The following is an 18,148-nucleotide window of genomic DNA, read 5'->3' as shown; positions in this document are numbered from 1 at the left end:
GGTCGGCCCAGGTGCAAGAGTAGTTGATGCATGGCATTCGAGACGCAAACAGGCTCCGGGCGACCATCAGTACGTCCGGAGACATGGTTGGAGCTGCTCGCATTGATAAAACAGTACGGCTGAGGTTGTGGCAGGATTTCTCGGCGTCCAACTCATGGGACTCATGGGTGCAATACTTGAATCTGCATGCACTTCGCCCTGCGCCCTGCGAGGCAGGCGTTGCCTCATCGTCCAGAGCAATCCCATCTACCCACGGCTTTCTTCACCGAACTGGCCCCCATCGCGAGCTCTGCAGTCGCAAACCCGCTAATAGGGCGGGAACAGCTGCAAACGCAATCAACCTCGAGCGCCGCTCGCGGATTGGCTACGCACAAACGAAGTCCAGTGCCTCTGGTCAAATTGACTTTTACCCCACCTCGGCCGCTTCCTGTTTCTGGATGATCAGCACGAGCAAGATCGCCGTACCAAACCCACAAGCGCCAAAAAGTCGCCGCGACCCGCTGACATGCGTGTGTGTGGCCGGGGGCGGATGGCTTTCCACCTGGTCTAGTCTAATCTTCTCTTAGCCGCCTGCTTTGTGACATGAGGCTCTGTCACCTCGACTTCATGCCTTGCAGCACCCTGTTTCAGTGATCTGTCAGCTTTTCGACTGGTGATCCGTGTCGTCTGCAGTGCGCGCTTCTCTCGGGCCTTCAACACCAAACCGTTGGCATCGTGCTACGACGCCTGTACTGTCGCCGCCAACCCTGCAAACTGCTGCGGGTACCGCCCTATCGCATCATCCCACCCCCTCAACAAGGGCATGTCTGTCGCACGAACCCTTGCTTACTTACAACGGCACCACCACCTACACTCGACTCCACATGCGCTGTATGAGCGACCAAGGACTCGCCTAAGGTGCCGATGAAAGAGACGTGAGATGCCTCGCTCAAGCTTTTCCGAAAACCCCCTGCTTCGGGTTTCGCGACCGGTGTCTGCCTGCTCAAGATGTGAGTGAGCCCACGGCCAAGCCTCTCGGGCTGCCAACGCTAGTCAGACTATATATATCCTGACTGACATGAACCAGGTCGGGCCGCAAAGGTCAAGGTAACAGAGGACTGAACACTCCACTGCTAGACCCAGGCACTAATGATTGCAGTGCGATGGGAAGTTGCCCGCTTGTACTGCCTGTGAGAAGGCAGGTCGGGAAAGCGAGTGTTCAAGCGCCAACGACCAATTTGCAAGGGGCAAAGAGCGCAGGTATGGATTTGGCCTTTCGTCTCATTAATGGAACTGTCTGACCGCGTCATCAGTTACGTCGCTGCCCTGGAACTCCGGATCGAGAAACTGGAGAGACGGTTGGCATACGCGAGATCCAGGAAGGCATCCGTTGCTCAGCATGAATCGGATGTCCCGCCCACTCAGGAGCCGGACCGCAAGGACTCACTAGCAACCATCAGAGCGGCCATCCACCGAAAAGCTGAGCGCAAGCGGGAGAATTCGGATGTCAACTCCTTAATGTCCGACTTTGGATTCCTGTATGTGAACACTGCCTCCATGCTCCCTCGTGCTCGGACTTAGTCTTATTACAGGTCGATCAATGCAACGACGAGGGATTTTGAGCCGTCCATGAGCAACATGACATTTGCCCGACTGGTTCTAGCAGCTTCATCTAACAACCCGCTTCCGGATACACAGACTTGGAACGCACCATCCCGGCAGGAGGGCTTAACGATTGTCCAGTTTTATATGAGTAATGTCTACTCACTCTATCCTGCGTTTTCCGAGACAACCTTCTACGCGCTCCTAGACCAACTTTACAACCAGCAAGACAGATCCATCAAGGATCCCGAGTACTGGCTAGTCTACATGGTTCTTGCTATTGGGTCCGCCGCCCAGAGTCAAGTCACCAACGACGCTCATTACATGAATGGGCTGTATTTTGTCTCAAAGGCCTTGCAATATGCTGACAGGGCTTTGATGCCGGGCTACGTCACGCAAATACAGTCCCTCATCCTACTTACACAGTACTCTATGCTCGACCCATCTCACTTCGACAGCTGGCACTTGATAGGCTTCACTTGCCGAGCGGTGGTAGATCTGGGATTTCATCAGGATCCCCCAGTTGAGCAGATGCCTGATAAGGCCCAACTGGACTCGCGGCGCAAGATCTTTTACTGCGTCTATTCCCTTGACAGGTTCGTTTCCCTAGGTTCTTGACTATGTTACAAAACTCAACATTTTATAGATCTATCAGCATGGTGCAGGCACGTGCGTTCTCGTTTACAGATGCCTCCACAAACGTCGCTTGGCCTCGACCCCAGTCCTTCAGCCGGCGGGCTTCAATCACTGGCCAATTACTCTCTGGCTCCGAGCCCGCATTTCTTCTTTTCCAACTCCGGTGGGCTCAGTCGCATTGGTACCAGGCCTTGTTCCAGTCCGATACGATGCCGCTACCTGACTCAGACTCGTACATCTGGCAGATCTGCCAAGAGATGCGCCAGTGGGGTGATGCGTTGCCGACGAGCCTCCCCGTTGCCATGCGGGAGCTGTTCGACCTGGAACTACGGTATAGTTATGTATACTGTCTCGCGCCTTCAGCTAGGGCCCCATACATGTCGAACTACCGCCGACTGCTGATATTCGAGCATGCCCTTGCCTACATTGATCGCATGTACGAGGTCTCTCGGAATGGAACACCCAATGCCTTCTATTCAAGCCACGATGCCCTCCGCGTCTTTTTTATGGCCAATCAGTTTCTTGCCGTCCTTGGCGAGGCCGAAGATCTGCTCCTAGCCGGTGTCACCATCGCGCCGCCGCCGACAGAAGCCAGGAAACCTAAGCCTCCCCCTTTGCCTGTACGGACCGACGGCTCCATTTCGAGTAATGTCGAGAGGAGTCTAAGCTGCCTCGAGAAGGCGAACGAAACTCTGTCCAAGTATGGCCAACGCTGGGACGATTCATCGTCTCTACAGCAAGCGTTCGAGATGCACTCCCGTGATCTCATCGGCAGGCTTAGGCACAGACAGCAGGTGCAGCAGAGGACGTCGCCTCCGCAGCAAAGCGTGTCGCCGCCCATGCCCGTGCCGAGGGAGATGCGATGGGTCGACGTGGACGTCCAGGCGATGATGAGGGGCAACCGATAAGAGCGTCGCGTCAATTCTTTTTACTTTCAGGGAGCAGGGGGCAGCAGCGGCGTTTCGTTGGAGATATCCCGGGTGGAACCACAGAGTACTTATCGTCTCCTGGTCTGAAGGGCGGTGGGCGAGCGGCGTCACGGGCTGCCACGGTGGAGCAGGTTGATGTGGCCTGCTGGTCCTGTGCATCTTGGAGCTCGGCTTTGGTGCCGCAGCCGGGACTTTCGCGCTTTTTCCGGATACACGGGCTCGTGATAGCTTATTTTAAGTCAAAATAGGCCGCGTTTGAGACATTAGCGTCGACTTTAATTGTATTGACGATACTTCCTAATCACGGCTGCTGTTTTCCGCATGCAAAGGTGGAATATAAGACCTACTTCATGTGGCTCAATATATCCTTCCAACCCGTAACCCCATTACAGGATAGTAGAAACTTGAGCTAAGGGCCACTCTCTGGAGACCGCCTTCGGGAATAAGTGCCGATGGATTTGTGGCACTGCACCGAGTATAGCTGTCACGGAACCGGAGTGTGAACGTAGTGGAATGGGGCATGTCTTGAAGTCTATTTCTACACTGTTCGTCCATCGCTGGTCTTGTCTTGTTGTTATATCGCACGATTCTTTCAGGAAGGAAAGGGTAATAATACATGATGGAAAACGCAACAGATGTGTCAGAGTCTGGGCCAAAACATGACCCGATACAACAGAAGCAAAGCGCCAGCACCGCACGAGGTCACAACAAAAGAGATCCTCCAACTTCTGGGAAGTAAGAAAACTGCCGAGGGGAAACCGTTGCTACCTAATCTAGCCATGCTCTGGTATCTCATCTCCGTATGAACAAACCCTTTGATGCGGCCACGTCATAATGACCGCCCGAACGCCATGCTCGAACTTTTCCTTACTTATACAATACCTAATCAAATATCCCTGCCCCTTGAGAGCAATTGCCGCTTGGGAGACATGCCTCCAAGGGTTGGGCTTGGTCCTAGCTGGCTATGCGTGACTAGCGAGCTTCTGAAGAGTGACGAGAACACCTGCAAGATCTATCAGTTACACGATCCCAAACCAGACTTTGGGGGGGATGACACCTACCACTAACACCTTGGGTCAGTGTAGCGTTAGCCTCTGTGTTGCGATTGCCCAAGCTGACTGTTATAACTTGTTGCACGGCCTTCTTCTGCCCAAGTTCGTTGGCCCATCTAAAGACCTTCTCGTCTTCACGACCATCTCCGATTACCATCAGGAAATCTAAAGGAGCAGCCTTGTCGGCGTATGGCGCATTTACGCTGTGCTCCTTATAGATCGCCTGGGCTGCAGTGTGCTTGGTCCAGTCGATTGATTCCACGACCACTGAATTCTCAAGCTGGGTAGCATGGACTCGCTGCTCTTCACAAGACTCGTTGATATGGCCAGTCCAGTCGCTTGCTTGACGCTCGGCCATGGCAAAGTCCTCGGCATCCTTGTAGTGGAAGACCAGTGAGCAGTGTCGTTCCTCGATCTCGGCGCCCGGAGTCCGTTCGAGGTAGTACTGCAGGATGGACTTGACAGATTCTTTCCAAGTGGCTATATTAGCACGGTCGGCCATCTCTGTCCATTGTGCGGTACCGGCATTCTTGACGAAACACCCGCTCTCAGCAACTAAGCCAAGGTTAGGAACCAGGCGGAACAAACGGTCCAGTTCTTGAGGTCGCCGAGCAGACATGACGTAAATCATGTTGCGGGGGTCTTCAACAAGGTCATTCAATACCGAAAGTGTTCGCTGAAGAAAACAAAAGTGAGTAAGGAACCTCTTGCCCATGGAGGGAGGATCTATCTACTTACCTGAGGATTCATCGGAATCATCGAGCTCATCGGGTTATTGGGGATCAGTGTACCCTCAAGGTCCAAGAAGAAGAGCCGGCGTTGACTTCTGCCATAGGCCAGATCTAGTTTCTGCAGATTGAGGCGAGGAACCGAGGTCTGTGCGTGGTGGTGCTGTTCGTCGTAGAAACGATCCAGGAGCGTCAAGTACTCGGTGAACCAGTGGCCTCCGGTGTGGTTCTCAACCGCTTGGTACAGTTTCCTCCACCGCGTATCCTTTTCCTCGTCGGACATTTCGAGGGCTTTTCCAATGGCCTCCGAGCATTGTCGGTAGCTCCAGGGATTTACTGAAAGCTCGTTGCCTCCGAAGAGAGATGACGTACCAGTAAACTCAGATAAGATGAGCGATCCATGACGCTTATCATCCATCTTGCCGTCCTGGCAAAGAAGGAATTCGTGAGAAGTGAGGTTCATGCCCTCGCGCTGACTGGTGATCATCAGCGCGTCAGCGATCGTCAATAGAGCTAGGTACTGCGAATATGGAATGTCTTGCTTCAGATAGACCACAGGCTGGTATGCGAGATTCGCCCAGGACGAATTGACTCTGGTTACGATATCGCCGACAGCTGCATCGAGATCGGTCTTCTCACTGGTGGAAAGCGCCACCTGAATGAGAACGACCTTATCTCGCCACTGCGGGTTCTTATTAAGAAACAGCTCGTAAGCCAAGAGCTTCTGGCGCACACCTCGAACGTGATCCAACTTGTCGCGAGCAACTATAAGCTTCTTGTCCTTGTAGCGGTCTTTCATGACGTCGATCCATCGTTTGACTTCATGCTCCTGTCGATGGAGATTGAGGCTGACCGGGTCAATACCAATGGGATTGCTCATAACATTGACGAAGCGGTCGTCAAGCTGGACGCCCTGAGGCGTCGCCTCAACGTTCTTCAGGAGTCTGCTGCAAGTCTGGAGGAAATGGCGAGTATACTCGGGGATCTGGAAGCCGACTAGGTTGGCGCCCAACATGCCCTCGAGGAGCTCTTTCCGTACAGCCAGACACCTGAAAACTTCAGACGACGGGAATGCCACGTGCAGGAATAGACCGATCTTGGCGTCAGGCAGCTTCTGGCGCACCATGCCGGGAACGAGAAGGAGGTGGTAGTCATGGACCCAGATTGTGTCGCCCCTCTTCCAGTTCTTGATTATCTTGTCGGCAAAGGCCTGGTTAAGGTTGACATAGAATTGCCAGGAATGGTCCTCATAGGCTTTGCTCTTGGGGTTGTCGGGGATTTGATAGTGGAAGACGGGCCACAGGATCTGCTTGCAGAAGTGGGAATAGTGTCCGTCAAAGTCCTTATCGGAACAAAAGACAGTCAACATGTTATACTCGGTTGAGAGGCGATCATGGATGTCTTCTTTCTGTTGCGTACCCTCCAGGGCGTCAGTTGGCATTCCCAAAGTGCCCACCCATGTGTACTCTTCGTCGAATCCATCGCGGGCAGCAGCGTCGGCAGCATTCCGTAGACCGCCGTTGCCTTGATCTGAGGTCACAATGCGCCAGTTGGCGTTGGCAAAAACCCTGTCATGGCTGTCGCTTCTTTGCTGGCGAGGCTGTACTACACCCTGGCGGCCCAGTTCCTTTGCCTTTTGCAGAGTCCGGGAGTGGTCGAGCAGAGATGGAGGTGGAGGAGAGCTTGCCCGAGACTTGGGTTGGTTGACACGGGAACCCCATAGAGGCGACTCCTTATCCGTTGGGCCACAAGTGCTGCCCTCATCATCCGACACATGTAAACGTACGCCATCCTCGTTCACGAAGAGCCCATCTTGTAGGGGAATCTCCGCCTCATCATCCGTGGGCGTTCGCGGCGGGGTATTAGCTGGGTGAGGCGCGAAGAGACTTGGCCGGGTGTCGAGCGGTGGTCTCGCATTCGTCTTTACTTTGAGTTTGTCTGCTTTCGGCGGAGGTTGTCGAGAGGGTCGGTTTCCGTTTCCCCTCTTGCCTCCCTTCTGCGGCGCATCTGGTAGCTTGAAGTACACCGTCTTCGGGAGGAAGCTGTGGGATGCGCATTAGTATACATGTGCGTAACAGGCTAGCAGCTGAAAATCCTAGTACGGGCTCACGGGAAAGAGTACAAGGTAGAAGATAGCTTGCGCCTATAACAATGGCAACGTAACGGCGAGACTTACAGAGATGCTAGAAAGATTGTCATGTTGAAAGTTTCTGCGAGAGGGCAATCCTCTTGCTGCTAATTGTAGGGCGAAACGAAAGTATCGGGAGCTTCAGCCTCGCGGGTTAGCTGTCGCAGTGGGCTGGAATGCCAATAGCCTTTCTTGGTAACCACCGGGTGGCTTGATTGGTGATTGGTGGCAGCGAATCGTTGTCAACAACGAGTGGTGCGAGGTCTTGAAGGAAAGAGTCCTTTAAGACGAAGGCCTGGCGGGTTGAGAATGGAGCCAGCGAGTAGGTCGAGCTCTGCGCGCGCTGGTCACGAAAGCAGCAGAATCGTGAGTCTACAGGTAGTGGTGGTGGTGGTAGTGGTCGTGGGTAGTTGTGGTGTAGGACCGCTACGACGAAGCATCGGGTTAGCTTGTGCCGGTCCAGACAAATTTGTCGTCAGAGTGAAGTAAGGAAAATTGCGCCGGTGGAGGAGTCCCAGTTCAACTGCGTAGCAAAGCTCTTAAAGAGATCCACCGTCGGGCATACGATGCTGAGGCGCATTCGACGTGCGACAACGGTCGATCCAATGGCAGCAGCCCAGCACCGCAGAAAGGGTAAGAAAATCCCGGCGCGCGGCAGAGGACGAGGTCATCAAGGAACACCCGTGACGTAAGGCCCGAAGCTTGGATCGCCAGAAAATTATGGCGACGTGTTTGGCTACGGGGCTGTCTGGGTTTGATGCGATCTGATTGCACGACGTACCTGGAACCTTACAGCAGTAGTAGCTCGGTGCTTGGGAGGAAGGGGCGCCTGCAGTGCCCTGCCCAGCCCTGCCGGCCCTGTACGACGGGGGGACGGGGGGGAGAGGCCTCTAAAAATGGCGCCAGGCGGATTGGGAGATCGGGTCGCAAGCCACACAGGCGGGCACAGCGCTGCCAGGGCTAAAGGTACCTAGACCTGGAAGCTGAAACAAGCGCAGGTTCTACCGCCGACGGGACCAGCTGGGGGTGGGATCCGACAGGATGGAGGGCTTAGAAGACTTGTTGCTTCTGTTGCTTCTGTTGCCTGGAATGGTGATGGTGACCAAGGTGATGTGGTTGTTCTTTTTATCCTCGACGGCCTTGACGTCTCACTTCGGTGGCAGGTACTTGCCGTCCTGCGGATGAACCGCCGAGGTCCCCGCAGGCTCCGTCGGCCACGGGAAAAAATCTTGGAACCAGCAGCACCCTTCTGGGGCCCTCCAGCACTCGCCAAAATCACAGCTTTGACGCAGCGATCGGTGTTTGCTGCCCGGTGGCCAGCGACGATTCTGGTAGTTTCAATGCTTGCCAGCAGGTCAGCTCCAGTCGACCATGCATACCCGGACCAAAACCTCCTGTGGTGCAAATGCGACAGTGGTAGCAGCACACTGCCAGAACCGAAGTGGTTGCGGCAAAACAAGGATTACTTACAACTTGCTGATAGCAACCAGATTCCCAATGCGCCCAGGACGGTCTGGCGCGCTGCACGATTCTGCTTGATGTTGCGTTGTTCCTTTGCAGTGCCTAGTATGGGTTTGGCGTCTGTGGGAGCTAAAGACGTTAACTGAAACTGCTGAGCTGCCAACCAGCCTTGGGCTCACTCTTCCGTCATCGAGCCAACTCTACAGGAATGTCGAAGGAAGACTCGGGGTATTTCTGTCGAAATCTCTTCCCTCTATTGCCAGGGATTGCCGGCCCAGACGGTCTGAGGAAGGATTGACAGGGGTAGACACCCTCTTGCACCCGTGAAGCCCCAGCACCGGCCCAGACGGCGTGGCAGGCGAGGTTTCCAGCAGGGATCCAACGGCAACTCTGCTCTTGCGGGCCAACCAAGCGTGGCCTCCAAGCTCTGCTATTCCCAGCTTGATGGCACGCCAACATCATTGGTCACAAGTTGCAGGCTTGCATGTGTTACATTCGGGTAGCGACAGCTTTCAGAAGCTCTTTCGCAGACCTTTCCAACGGATGTCCCTCCAACATGGGGCCGCTGGTGCCGTCCGACCCTGATCTATGTAGGTCGGTCGCTGTACGTAACTCGCCCGTCACGATCGTGACGAGCATGACTCCGACGTTTCGAAGCCGGCTGGCGGCTGAGCGACAGTCCTGATCAATCTACAGGACATGTCGACTCAGCATTGTCATCATTTAGACTCACGTCAATTCCACGGCCTCAAAGTATTTCGGCTGGCAAGGCCTTTCTGGCTCCCTCACCAAGCGTAGTATTTGGTGACCTACAGCATTCGTAATTGAGCTTTGCTTAGCCCAGGTTCGGTGCAACCTCTACATCGCACCATCGTCTTACTGGCGCAGAGCGGAGGGGAATCTGGGCAACCCAAAGGCACGCGTAGTGTCAGTTTCTATGGCTGCGCGGCCCGTGTTGCTAATAGATTTGGGCAGGAATTGGTAGATTCAGGTCTCGTCAGTATGCTGTCATTGGTGAGACGTATGAGGAGATTGGCCCCCATGTATTATACGAGGCGATCCGGGGCTTCTCATCAGACCCATGCATGTCACACAGCTTGCAAACCTGTTACCTCCAGCTACTTAATCATCTTGACTCTAGACATATGCATGATGTGCTTTCGAGAGCCCATAGAAAACGGCAGTTGGATCATCAGCATCGTCGCTGTTGGCTGCTGGATCAAGTGCGACTGAGCCTCGAGGGTGGAGGAGGGGCAGCTAACTCTGATGCAGATGCAAGCCCTCGACGCCCGTTGCTGTAGTTCAAAGGTGTATTGGTTACTAACACTGAAGCTACAATAGAGCGCGATGTTGACCTAGTTAGGTACTCGTACTCAAAAAGAGCACCTTCCAACCCCATTGGACGGTTGCAATTTCTTTTGAGTTGCCGAAAATCCTACCACCCTCTACCAAATATTCTCACGTCCTCCACATGACTGTCTGTAACCACGGTAGTTATATCATCCTTTATCCTGCACTGCCGAATGGTGATCTCCAAACTCGGTGTGGGTGGTCTAATAATCCAGGAGCCCAGTCCGCATTGAATCCACCACTCACCGGTGCTCTCTAAGCCCCGTGGTCAGCTCATATGCTGGGATGAACTCTCCTGCCTCGACGAGACAGCTTCTGGTTGTGCTTAACAAGCCAGAAATCCCTCATGTAATGTTTCATTGGCATGATTTATTACACCCCTAAATGTTTGATGTTTCTTGTTCGGTGAATCGGGGTGCTTCGGTCGCAGATGTCACACAATGATACCCGAAACTTTCCGAGACTGGTGGTAACTTTTCTATCCCCTCCGTCAGGCCGGACAGGCACAAAGCTGGACCATGGCTCACAGAACCGCACGCTCTTTGACACGGCCAAAGCGCGTTAATGCATCGCATACCGATAACTCAAGTGGCATGTTCAATGCTGACTGCGCTGACCTGGCCCAGGTCAATTATGACGTATGCATCGGCGCTGCAAATCCTCGAGGAGTGTTGGTTACTCAGATCTCAGCTCCGCCTCAATCAAGGGTACACGATAACATAATCCCACGCCTGATCTGCAAAGGGAGCGAGTACCAGGATGTGTCTCGGCCAACACTCCGAATGATAGCCCCCAAGGCTGCCAGGAACGGGCCGTTTCAAGTCCCCACTGCAGAATCGCCCAGTCGTTGGAGTCCTACTGCTGTGGCTTGAGTGGATCCTCCAACATATATCCAAATATACACATCTGAGTAATTCGGTTGACGCTTATCAAATATGCTAAATGCGTAAATAAAATCCTAACATGGAATGTCTTGGCGCAGCATCCGCAGCCTACAACGAACCTTTCATAACTAGAGCAGTATTGAAGCCATTCCTATTCGCCGCAGGCATACCAAATAACGATACCTGCCCTCCAATCCCACGTAGCCATTACTTGCAGCCGATAGGCGTGCATGCAGTATGCATGGACGTCTGGTATCTGGGGTTGACCCCAGGTTTGCGTTCTATCTATGTTCTTGGCAGGCAGTCACCCATGTTAATGCTACAATGATCCAACGGAACGGGACCTGGCACGCTTTCTTCCCACAAGGTGGGTGACCTATTTTCGGCGTCCTATATAGCCTTGCCCAGGCCGACCACCACATACGCCCCGGACGAGGTCGCCTGCGCCGGGATCTTGTCAAGACTGCCATCGTCTCACACCGCTACCGCATTGCCGCATCCGTCCTTCCTTCTCGGCTTGCTGTGTCGAGACGAGGCCATGGATGGCTGGATTCGTATCCCCGTCTGCTCTAGAAGGACGTGAAACGATCAGTCGGCATCAGCCACAGGCATGATATCCCCGGGTACGGCGCACTGACATTGGACCAGATCACGGGCGGAGCGTGACTTGCGCCCGATGAGACAGGCTGATAAAGCAGTCGGCGGAAGCCTCAGGCACGGCGCAAGGAGTACGACGGTGGCTGGCTTCATCCATCCACCTCCCTGGTTTGCGTGTAAAACCTGCTCTGCCTCGCCTTTCTGGCGTGATACCTGTCAGACTCGCCGGCACATGAGGCATCCAATGAATCCTCGAGGGAATAGCCACACTGGCGGTGTGTTGCTTATCATGGTACAGGCGACAAAACCATGTGTGAGCAGAGACACACACTCTCGGGACCGCCCGTCGGTGATTTACACGGGAAGGACTGGGAGTGAACTACCTAATGACCGTGGAAGGGGGGACTCCTTGCCTTGTCAGCAACCCGTGTTGGAGGCGTATTGGCAAACGTACTGGCACAAGATCCATGGCATATCGCGAAGAACCCGTAAGACACTATCATGGCTTGCCCCTCTCGAGTCACTTAGTTGCACGGGGTGTTCCACAGTCGGGGTTCTAGAGTTCACCCTAAGCCAGCCTCGACGAGGATTGGTGCCTCGAACACTGATGTTGCGAATCACTGGTTGGCGCTAATTCAAGACTTTGCCCTTGGGTATTCATTGAGATATTGGTCTCCTAAAACCGGGAGGTAGAGCCCTCTCCCTGTGCAGCCTATGTCCCAGATCAGAATCTTCCACAATGACTTATACTTATGTGATATGATTTCTATCGCATGACGTCAACTCTATAGCTATCCGCTTTGGTATCCACGCAAGCTTTATCCTATGCATTCAAACGCCTCATCTTCATGAGCATACACTCGGCCGAGATTTCTGTTCCGAGGGCAAGATGATGCTGGGTACCTAGGTATATAAGTTCTATCCGTTGCGGTGGCGATGAACCACGGTTTTCTTGGAACAGGTCCTCGAACAAGGGCCCCGTCAACAGATGGTTAGTCTAGTTGCACCATAACCGAACTGCCTTGTCCTTGCCTCCGCTTCCCACCCGTTTGCCGTCAGGGCTCCAGTCAACTGCATAGACTTCATCTTGGTGACCTGGAAGGTCTACCGCGAGTTTGCATGTTTGCATATTCCAGATCTTTAGCGTCGTATCCTTGGATGCTGTGACGAGAAGGCGCGAGTCGGCTGAAAACGCACACTGGTACACAGGGGCCACATGACCTCTTAGGGTGTTGATGAATTTACCGTCCCTAGACATTGTTAGTACGTCACTTTTGGTGAGCAACAGCCCCGTAACAGCGGCTCGGAAAAGTTGTTGTGGACTTACCGGGCACTCCAGATCTTGGTGTGGTTGTCAAAGCCTGAGCTCGCGATCAAGGCACCATCGGGGGAGAAAGTGACGTGGTTGACTTGCTTTTGGTGACCGTGTAACCGAGCCACAGGTTTTGTGCCCTCATCTGGATCCCAGAGATACATGGTAAAGTCATCACTGGCGGAGATCAGGCGCTCGACTAGTTTGCCCTGCCTGGTAGCCGCTTTTTCGAATCGTCCCTTGGCCTTTTCCCGTTTTTCCTCGTCCGTCTTGGGGATGTCTTTGGTGTGGTCGAAGAATGCTGTCCTCAACACAAAGTCCGTAGACAAGGCCAGATGGTTCACCCAATGAGCATGGGCAGCAAATGTATGCTTCAGCGTGCCATCGACGGCATTCCACACCTTGACCGTCTTGTCGTGAGATGATGTATAGATGAAGCCTTTGCCACCCCACCGTACACACGAAACATTACTTTTGTGCCCTGATAAGACATGTTCAATGCGCCCAGAGTTGACGAGCCAGATCCTCACCGTCGCGTCCTTGCTTGCGCTCGCGAGCCTGGGTGTGCCGTCTCTCCACTGATGATAGGGCTCCCAGGCGATACTGTTTACCCATTTGGAATGGCCCGAGAAGGGCTTGCCGACCGCTTTGCCGGTCTCTGGGTCCCATATTCTCACGGACTTATCCATGCTCCCTGTCGCCAGTCTGCTGGCATCCGGGCTCCATGCCACGGCCAAAACCCACCCCGTGTGCCCGCTCAGTGTGTGTTTTGGGGTTCCCGTATCACAGTCCCAAACCCGCGCCGTGTTGTCGCCGGAGCCTGTCGCAAGCCGGCTGCTGTTCTTGGGCGAGAACTGTGCAGCTAGGATGGCCTCCCCATGACCTGGGATCTTGTTCGCCATGCGCGTGACAGCTTGGACCTTGAAGACAGCCTGCGGCTCAGCGGAGAGAGTGAGGGTGGTCTCGAAGGGGTTCGTGATGCCATGGCTGCGGAGCACGGCAAGAAACTCTTGAGGGGAGGGGTAGGTGTCTATCACGACGTCGGAGGAGGGAATGTGTATGCGGAAGCGGTAGGGCGTGAAGTCTTCGCGGTCATGGCCGAGAAGGGTGTTGAGCAGGATCGAGATATTCTTCTCATTGGCATCGGCCAGGGGGATCTCGACGACCTCGGCAAGCTGGTTCGAGTCGCTATCGACGAAGCGCGCCTTGAAAGACCCGGCTTCGATGGGTGCGGGCGTCACATCGGCTTGCAGCTGGGTGCGCTCGAGGGCCTCACGGCGCTGCCGCTTGGACGGCGGCGGGAGAATCGTGGCCATGGCAATGCAGTTGCTCCTAGACAGGCGAGAATCGGTCTGGTGAAGCAACAACGAACAGGTACTACTGCCGGGCTATGCTTCGAGTCTTGTCCTTTCCTGAGGCGTGGTCGGGCTAGATCTGCTGTGCAGATTCAACGGTCTGGCCTGCCTGGTACGGGACTCAAAATACTGGCCGTAGCGGGGTGCTGCTCCAAATTTCCTAATTTTTTTGGGCCGATAGCAACAATCTGGATCTTATCGTGATCTTATCGCCTTGGCTTGCAGGGGTGCCACCGCCTATACTGCAGGTACCTCTGTACTAGTCAACTTATGTTGAAACCCAATTACAGAGGGCACTTGCAGCCGGCCCCACACCTGCATGTCGCCGCTGCCCACTTCGATATTACTCTAGCTTTCCGGCTCGGTGCGTGCCTGCCTGACTTCGACGTAGGTCGACCTGCTCTGAGGGCGGACTTGCACCTATGTAGGTCCTGGCCATCCCTGGATGTGTATGATGCTTGATCGCTGCCTGGCCGTGGCCGTGGCCGTTTCCGTTGAATAGCATACGGATCAAGGGGGAATGTAGCTTAACCCTCTCGGGCCCCCAGGCCGCAGAGCTACACTCTTGGTGAACTCAGCCGTCGACCATGTGTAATTCCGGGTAGTCTGAGGGCCAAAACTACTGATACATACTGCATTATCGCATGGTCATACTCCCCTCCATTTTCCACCATCCAACGGGCTCTTCGTAAGAACCAGTAGGCACAGCCGTGTCTGTGAGCGAAAAGACTGCTTGCCCTCCACAACCAGCGCTCTCCTAGGTGCCCTCAGTCACAATGTCTTCTCCTGGTGGCTCGCCCGCAATGCCTCCACCGCCTATACCCCTGCGTAACCCGTCGACAGCCAGGAGCTCGGTCCTTCGAGCACCTTTGGGGGGGTTAGATTCTGTTGGCTTGGGCCAGCCACCTGCTTCAGCATCCGCCACCTACAGCCGCACCTCTTCCGGCACACCCCATCCCTCAGCAGGCTTGGTCAGGCCCCAGTCTTCTGCGAGTCAGCAGACTACCACGTCTCACTATCGAAGTCGGTCTGTTGCGAGTTCTTCTTATCCCTCTCGACTACGCGGGAATGCCAGTACGACCTCAGGAAGAAAGTCCCGAGCGACTTCGTCCGTTTGGGGATCTGACGGCCATGTGGTTATTTGTGCCGTCAGCGAGGCCCGTGGGGTGTCTCCGTCTGTTGGGCTTGCGTTCGTGAACATCACTACGAACGAGGCAATTCTCAGCCAGATATGCGATTCGCAATTCTATGTCAAGACACTTCACAAAATACAGGTGCACGAGCCTTCTGCCATCTTGCTAGTCAGTACTGCCTTTCACCCAAAGTCCAACCTGCTATCCGTCATCGAGGAAGAGCTTCACGGGGTACCCATTGAACCACTGGATCGTAAGTACTGGTCCGAGACTGCCGGCCTGGAGTTCATACACTCTCTCGCCTTCCGAGAAGACATTCAAGCCATACAAGTTGCAACTCAGGGCAACTTCTATGCCACTTGCTCGTTTGCCGCGGTATGTTCCACCACGTCAAAGTAGAATATTCTCTAATCCGTCCTTTCCCTAGGCCATCAAGTACACCGAGTTTGCATGCCACCTGAGTATCATGCCCCAGTCTCTTCGCATTAGATACCAGCCATCGGAAAACTCAATGATGATCGACATTCCTACAATACATTCTCTCGAACTCTTGCAGAATCTTCAAAATCCAAAGTCTAAATGTTGTCTATTCGGGCTGCTGAACGAGACATTGACACCAATGGGGTCTCGTATGCTCCGAAGTAATATATTGCAACCGTCAACTCAGGTCGAGCATACACTCACCCCTCGGCTCGATGCACTCGATGAAATGACGGTGAAAGAAGACATGTTCTTCGATATCAGGAAAGGTTTGGGCCCAAGGAACCCACAGTCAATGGTCTGTCTCACATAACTCTGCAGCTCTCAAGGCGTTCACCGATGCCGAAAAGCTTCTCACAACGGTGAGGCATTCGATGATCAGAGTATCACTGTCTTAGCTAATACTTCCAAGCTCGTCATTGTGCCACAAGGAGCTTCAATATACGAGTCGGAACAATCTATTAACCACGTTTTGAAGGTCAAGGCCTTCGTAAACGCCGTTTCTCCACTGTACGATGCTCTTGGATCTGCTCGCTCTGAGCTCCTCCAAAGAGTCCGCGATACCTGCAGGCCTGAGCTGATCCAGCCCGTGCTTAACTTGATTACTGAAACAATCAACGACGATGTTACCTACGTAGATTCTCCACTCAACATGCGACATCAGCGGACCTACGCAGTAAAGGTTGGTGCTATTGACGCTGTGCTCATTGCAACAAGCTTACCATGGCCCATTTAGTCGGGAATAAATGGTCTACTTGACGTGGCTCGTCAAATCTACAAGGAGGGAACTGATGATGTACATTCTCTTGTGGAGGAGCTTAACAGTGTGTACTTCCCCTGTTACCTGCTAGTCTGGTACTGAACTTGATTACCACAGGCCAATTCGATATGTCAGCCGAAATTCGATATGATCAGAACCGAAAATATTGGCTTCGATTGCGGCAATGCGACATGGAAGATCGAGATATTCCAGATGTTCTGATCAATCAGGTGAAAAGGGGCGTCTACATCGAGTGTCAGACGCTCGGTCTCATCCAACTCAACACGCGTATCACAGACTCTCATAACGAAGCTGTGATGCTAAGCGACAGAGTCGTGCATGAATTGCTAGATGGAATCAGAGGACATATTGCCAACCTTTTTCGAGTCTGTGAGGGCATCTCCCTGTTAGATATGCTCACTGCGTTTGCGCATTCCATAACTTCGAGGGATTACAGTCGACCCGAATTTGGACATACCATGGCGCTCCAGGCAGCACGACACCCTATATGCGACACGGTAATGAATGTAATCTAAAGGATAAGATTGGAGGCTAACTTTAATCTGCAGATACAGCAGAGATTTGTCCCCAACGACGTCTTTGCAAGTGAACAGCATCGTTTCCAGATTATTACAGGTTGCAACATGAGCGGGAAGAGCACATATATCAGGATGATCTCCCTGTTGCAGATCATGGCTCAAATTGGCTGTTTTGTTCCTGCCGAATATGCATCTTTCCCTATAATCCAACAGTTGTTTGTGCGAATGTCGACAGACGACAGTATTGAGGCAAATATGTCAACTTTCTCAGCCGAGATGAGAGAAATGGCATTCATTCTGAGAAACATCGATGAGAAAAGCTTAGTGATAATTGATGAGCTCGGCCGTGGGACTAGTACTAGAGATGGACTTGCTATTGCTCTAGCAATTTCCGAGGCACTCATCCAGAGTGGCTCTCTCGTTTGGTTCGCCACCCATTTCAGCCAGTTAGGTAAGCGGGTCAACATTATGACTGTTAGAACATTTGCATTCTGATCAAAGCTACAGCAAAGGTGCTTGGAAGTCGTCCTGGCGTTTTGAACCTTCATCTCACCACTGAAATTTCTCAAGGCGGAAATGAGGAATGCCCGACGATGACAATGCTGTACAAAATCACTTCGGGGGAAAATCGCCAAGCCCACTATGGTCTGAACCTAGCCAAAGTCATTGGTTTTCCCGACGAGTTCATCGAAAATGCCGAACTTGTATCCAAGAAGCTCAAGGAACAGATTGAGCAGAAACGAAGAAGCTCTCGCCACCATAAACTCACACAACGAAGGAGGCTTTTACTGAATCTGCATGAGACCCTCAAGCAGATGCACGAGTCGGATATGGACGATGCTGCTCTTGGAAGTTACATGAAAAGATTGCAAGACGAGTTCGTTGTGCGAATGGACGAGATCGAGAACGGCGGCCAGGCGGAGGAAGAAAGCGAGTTGGATGCTGACGGAATGGCCAACGATGATTGAATCGGTGGTACCGACCGCATGAGAAGCGGTGTCACCACCCACGGCATCATTTCTTGTGGCACACACAAGACATAGGTCGTGCTGTACAGCGAGATTCTTGCAATCCTTTCTCATGTTCTACTTGAGGTGGTAGCTACTTATTGAAACCATACTCAACATCTGCCGATTTGCCACAATTATGCCTGATAAACCAACTTGTGAAGATGCCGTTGATTGCCAACACACAGCAGCAAGCTTCGAAGAACATTGTAGCAT

General features: G+C 53.2%; 4 protein-coding genes across 4 annotated transcripts; 2 read left to right on the top strand and 2 right to left on the bottom strand.

Annotated features, from left to right (window-relative positions):
• Positions 1 to 919: 919 nt before the first annotated feature.
• Positions 920 to 3,125, top strand: JN550_003315 (uncharacterized protein; the record flags this gene model as incomplete). The annotated part of the gene is made up of 6 exons (XM_049314706.1): positions 920 to 989; positions 1,067 to 1,086; positions 1,139 to 1,239; positions 1,293 to 1,517; positions 1,572 to 2,177; positions 2,228 to 3,125. 6 exons carry the CDS (start codon positions 920 to 922, stop codon positions 3,123 to 3,125), a joined length of 1,920 nt encoding a protein of 639 aa, XP_049174506.1.
• A 983-nt stretch (positions 3,126 to 4,108) lies between these two features.
• On the bottom strand, positions 4,109 to 7,125 carry JN550_003314 (uncharacterized protein; the record flags this gene model as incomplete). Its single annotated transcript, XM_049314705.1, has 4 exons — positions 4,109 to 4,149; positions 4,208 to 4,874; positions 4,937 to 6,968; positions 7,103 to 7,125. The coding sequence occupies 4 exons, from the start codon at positions 7,123 to 7,125 to the stop codon at positions 4,109 to 4,111; spliced, it is 2,763 nt and encodes a 920-aa protein (XP_049174505.1).
• Positions 7,126 to 12,343: 5,218 nt separating this feature from the next.
• Positions 12,344 to 13,974, bottom strand: JN550_003313 (uncharacterized protein; the record flags this gene model as incomplete). Its single annotated transcript, XM_049314703.1, has 2 exons — positions 12,344 to 12,596; positions 12,674 to 13,974. 2 exons carry the CDS (start codon positions 13,972 to 13,974, stop codon positions 12,344 to 12,346), a joined length of 1,554 nt encoding a protein of 517 aa, XP_049174504.1.
• An 815-nt stretch (positions 13,975 to 14,789) lies between these two features.
• Positions 14,790 to 17,893, top strand: JN550_003312 (uncharacterized protein; the record flags this gene model as incomplete). Its single annotated transcript, XM_049314702.1, has 8 exons — positions 14,790 to 15,521; positions 15,574 to 15,895; positions 15,948 to 15,988; positions 16,039 to 16,308; positions 16,363 to 16,450; positions 16,504 to 16,904; positions 16,956 to 17,376; positions 17,433 to 17,893. 8 exons carry the CDS (start codon positions 14,790 to 14,792, stop codon positions 17,891 to 17,893), a joined length of 2,736 nt encoding a protein of 911 aa, XP_049174503.1.
• Between the last annotated feature and the right edge of the window lie 255 nt (positions 17,894 to 18,148).

Source organism: Neoarthrinium moseri (assembly GCF_022829205.1).
Source record: "Neoarthrinium moseri strain CBS 164.80 chromosome Unknown scaffold8_Wmoseri_CBS_16480, whole genome shotgun sequence".
Classification (NCBI taxonomy): Eukaryota; Fungi; Ascomycota; class Sordariomycetes; order Amphisphaeriales; family Apiosporaceae; genus Neoarthrinium; species Neoarthrinium moseri.
The sequence above is the reverse complement of the archived record's forward strand: the minus strand, read 5'-3'. Positions and strand labels throughout refer to the sequence as shown.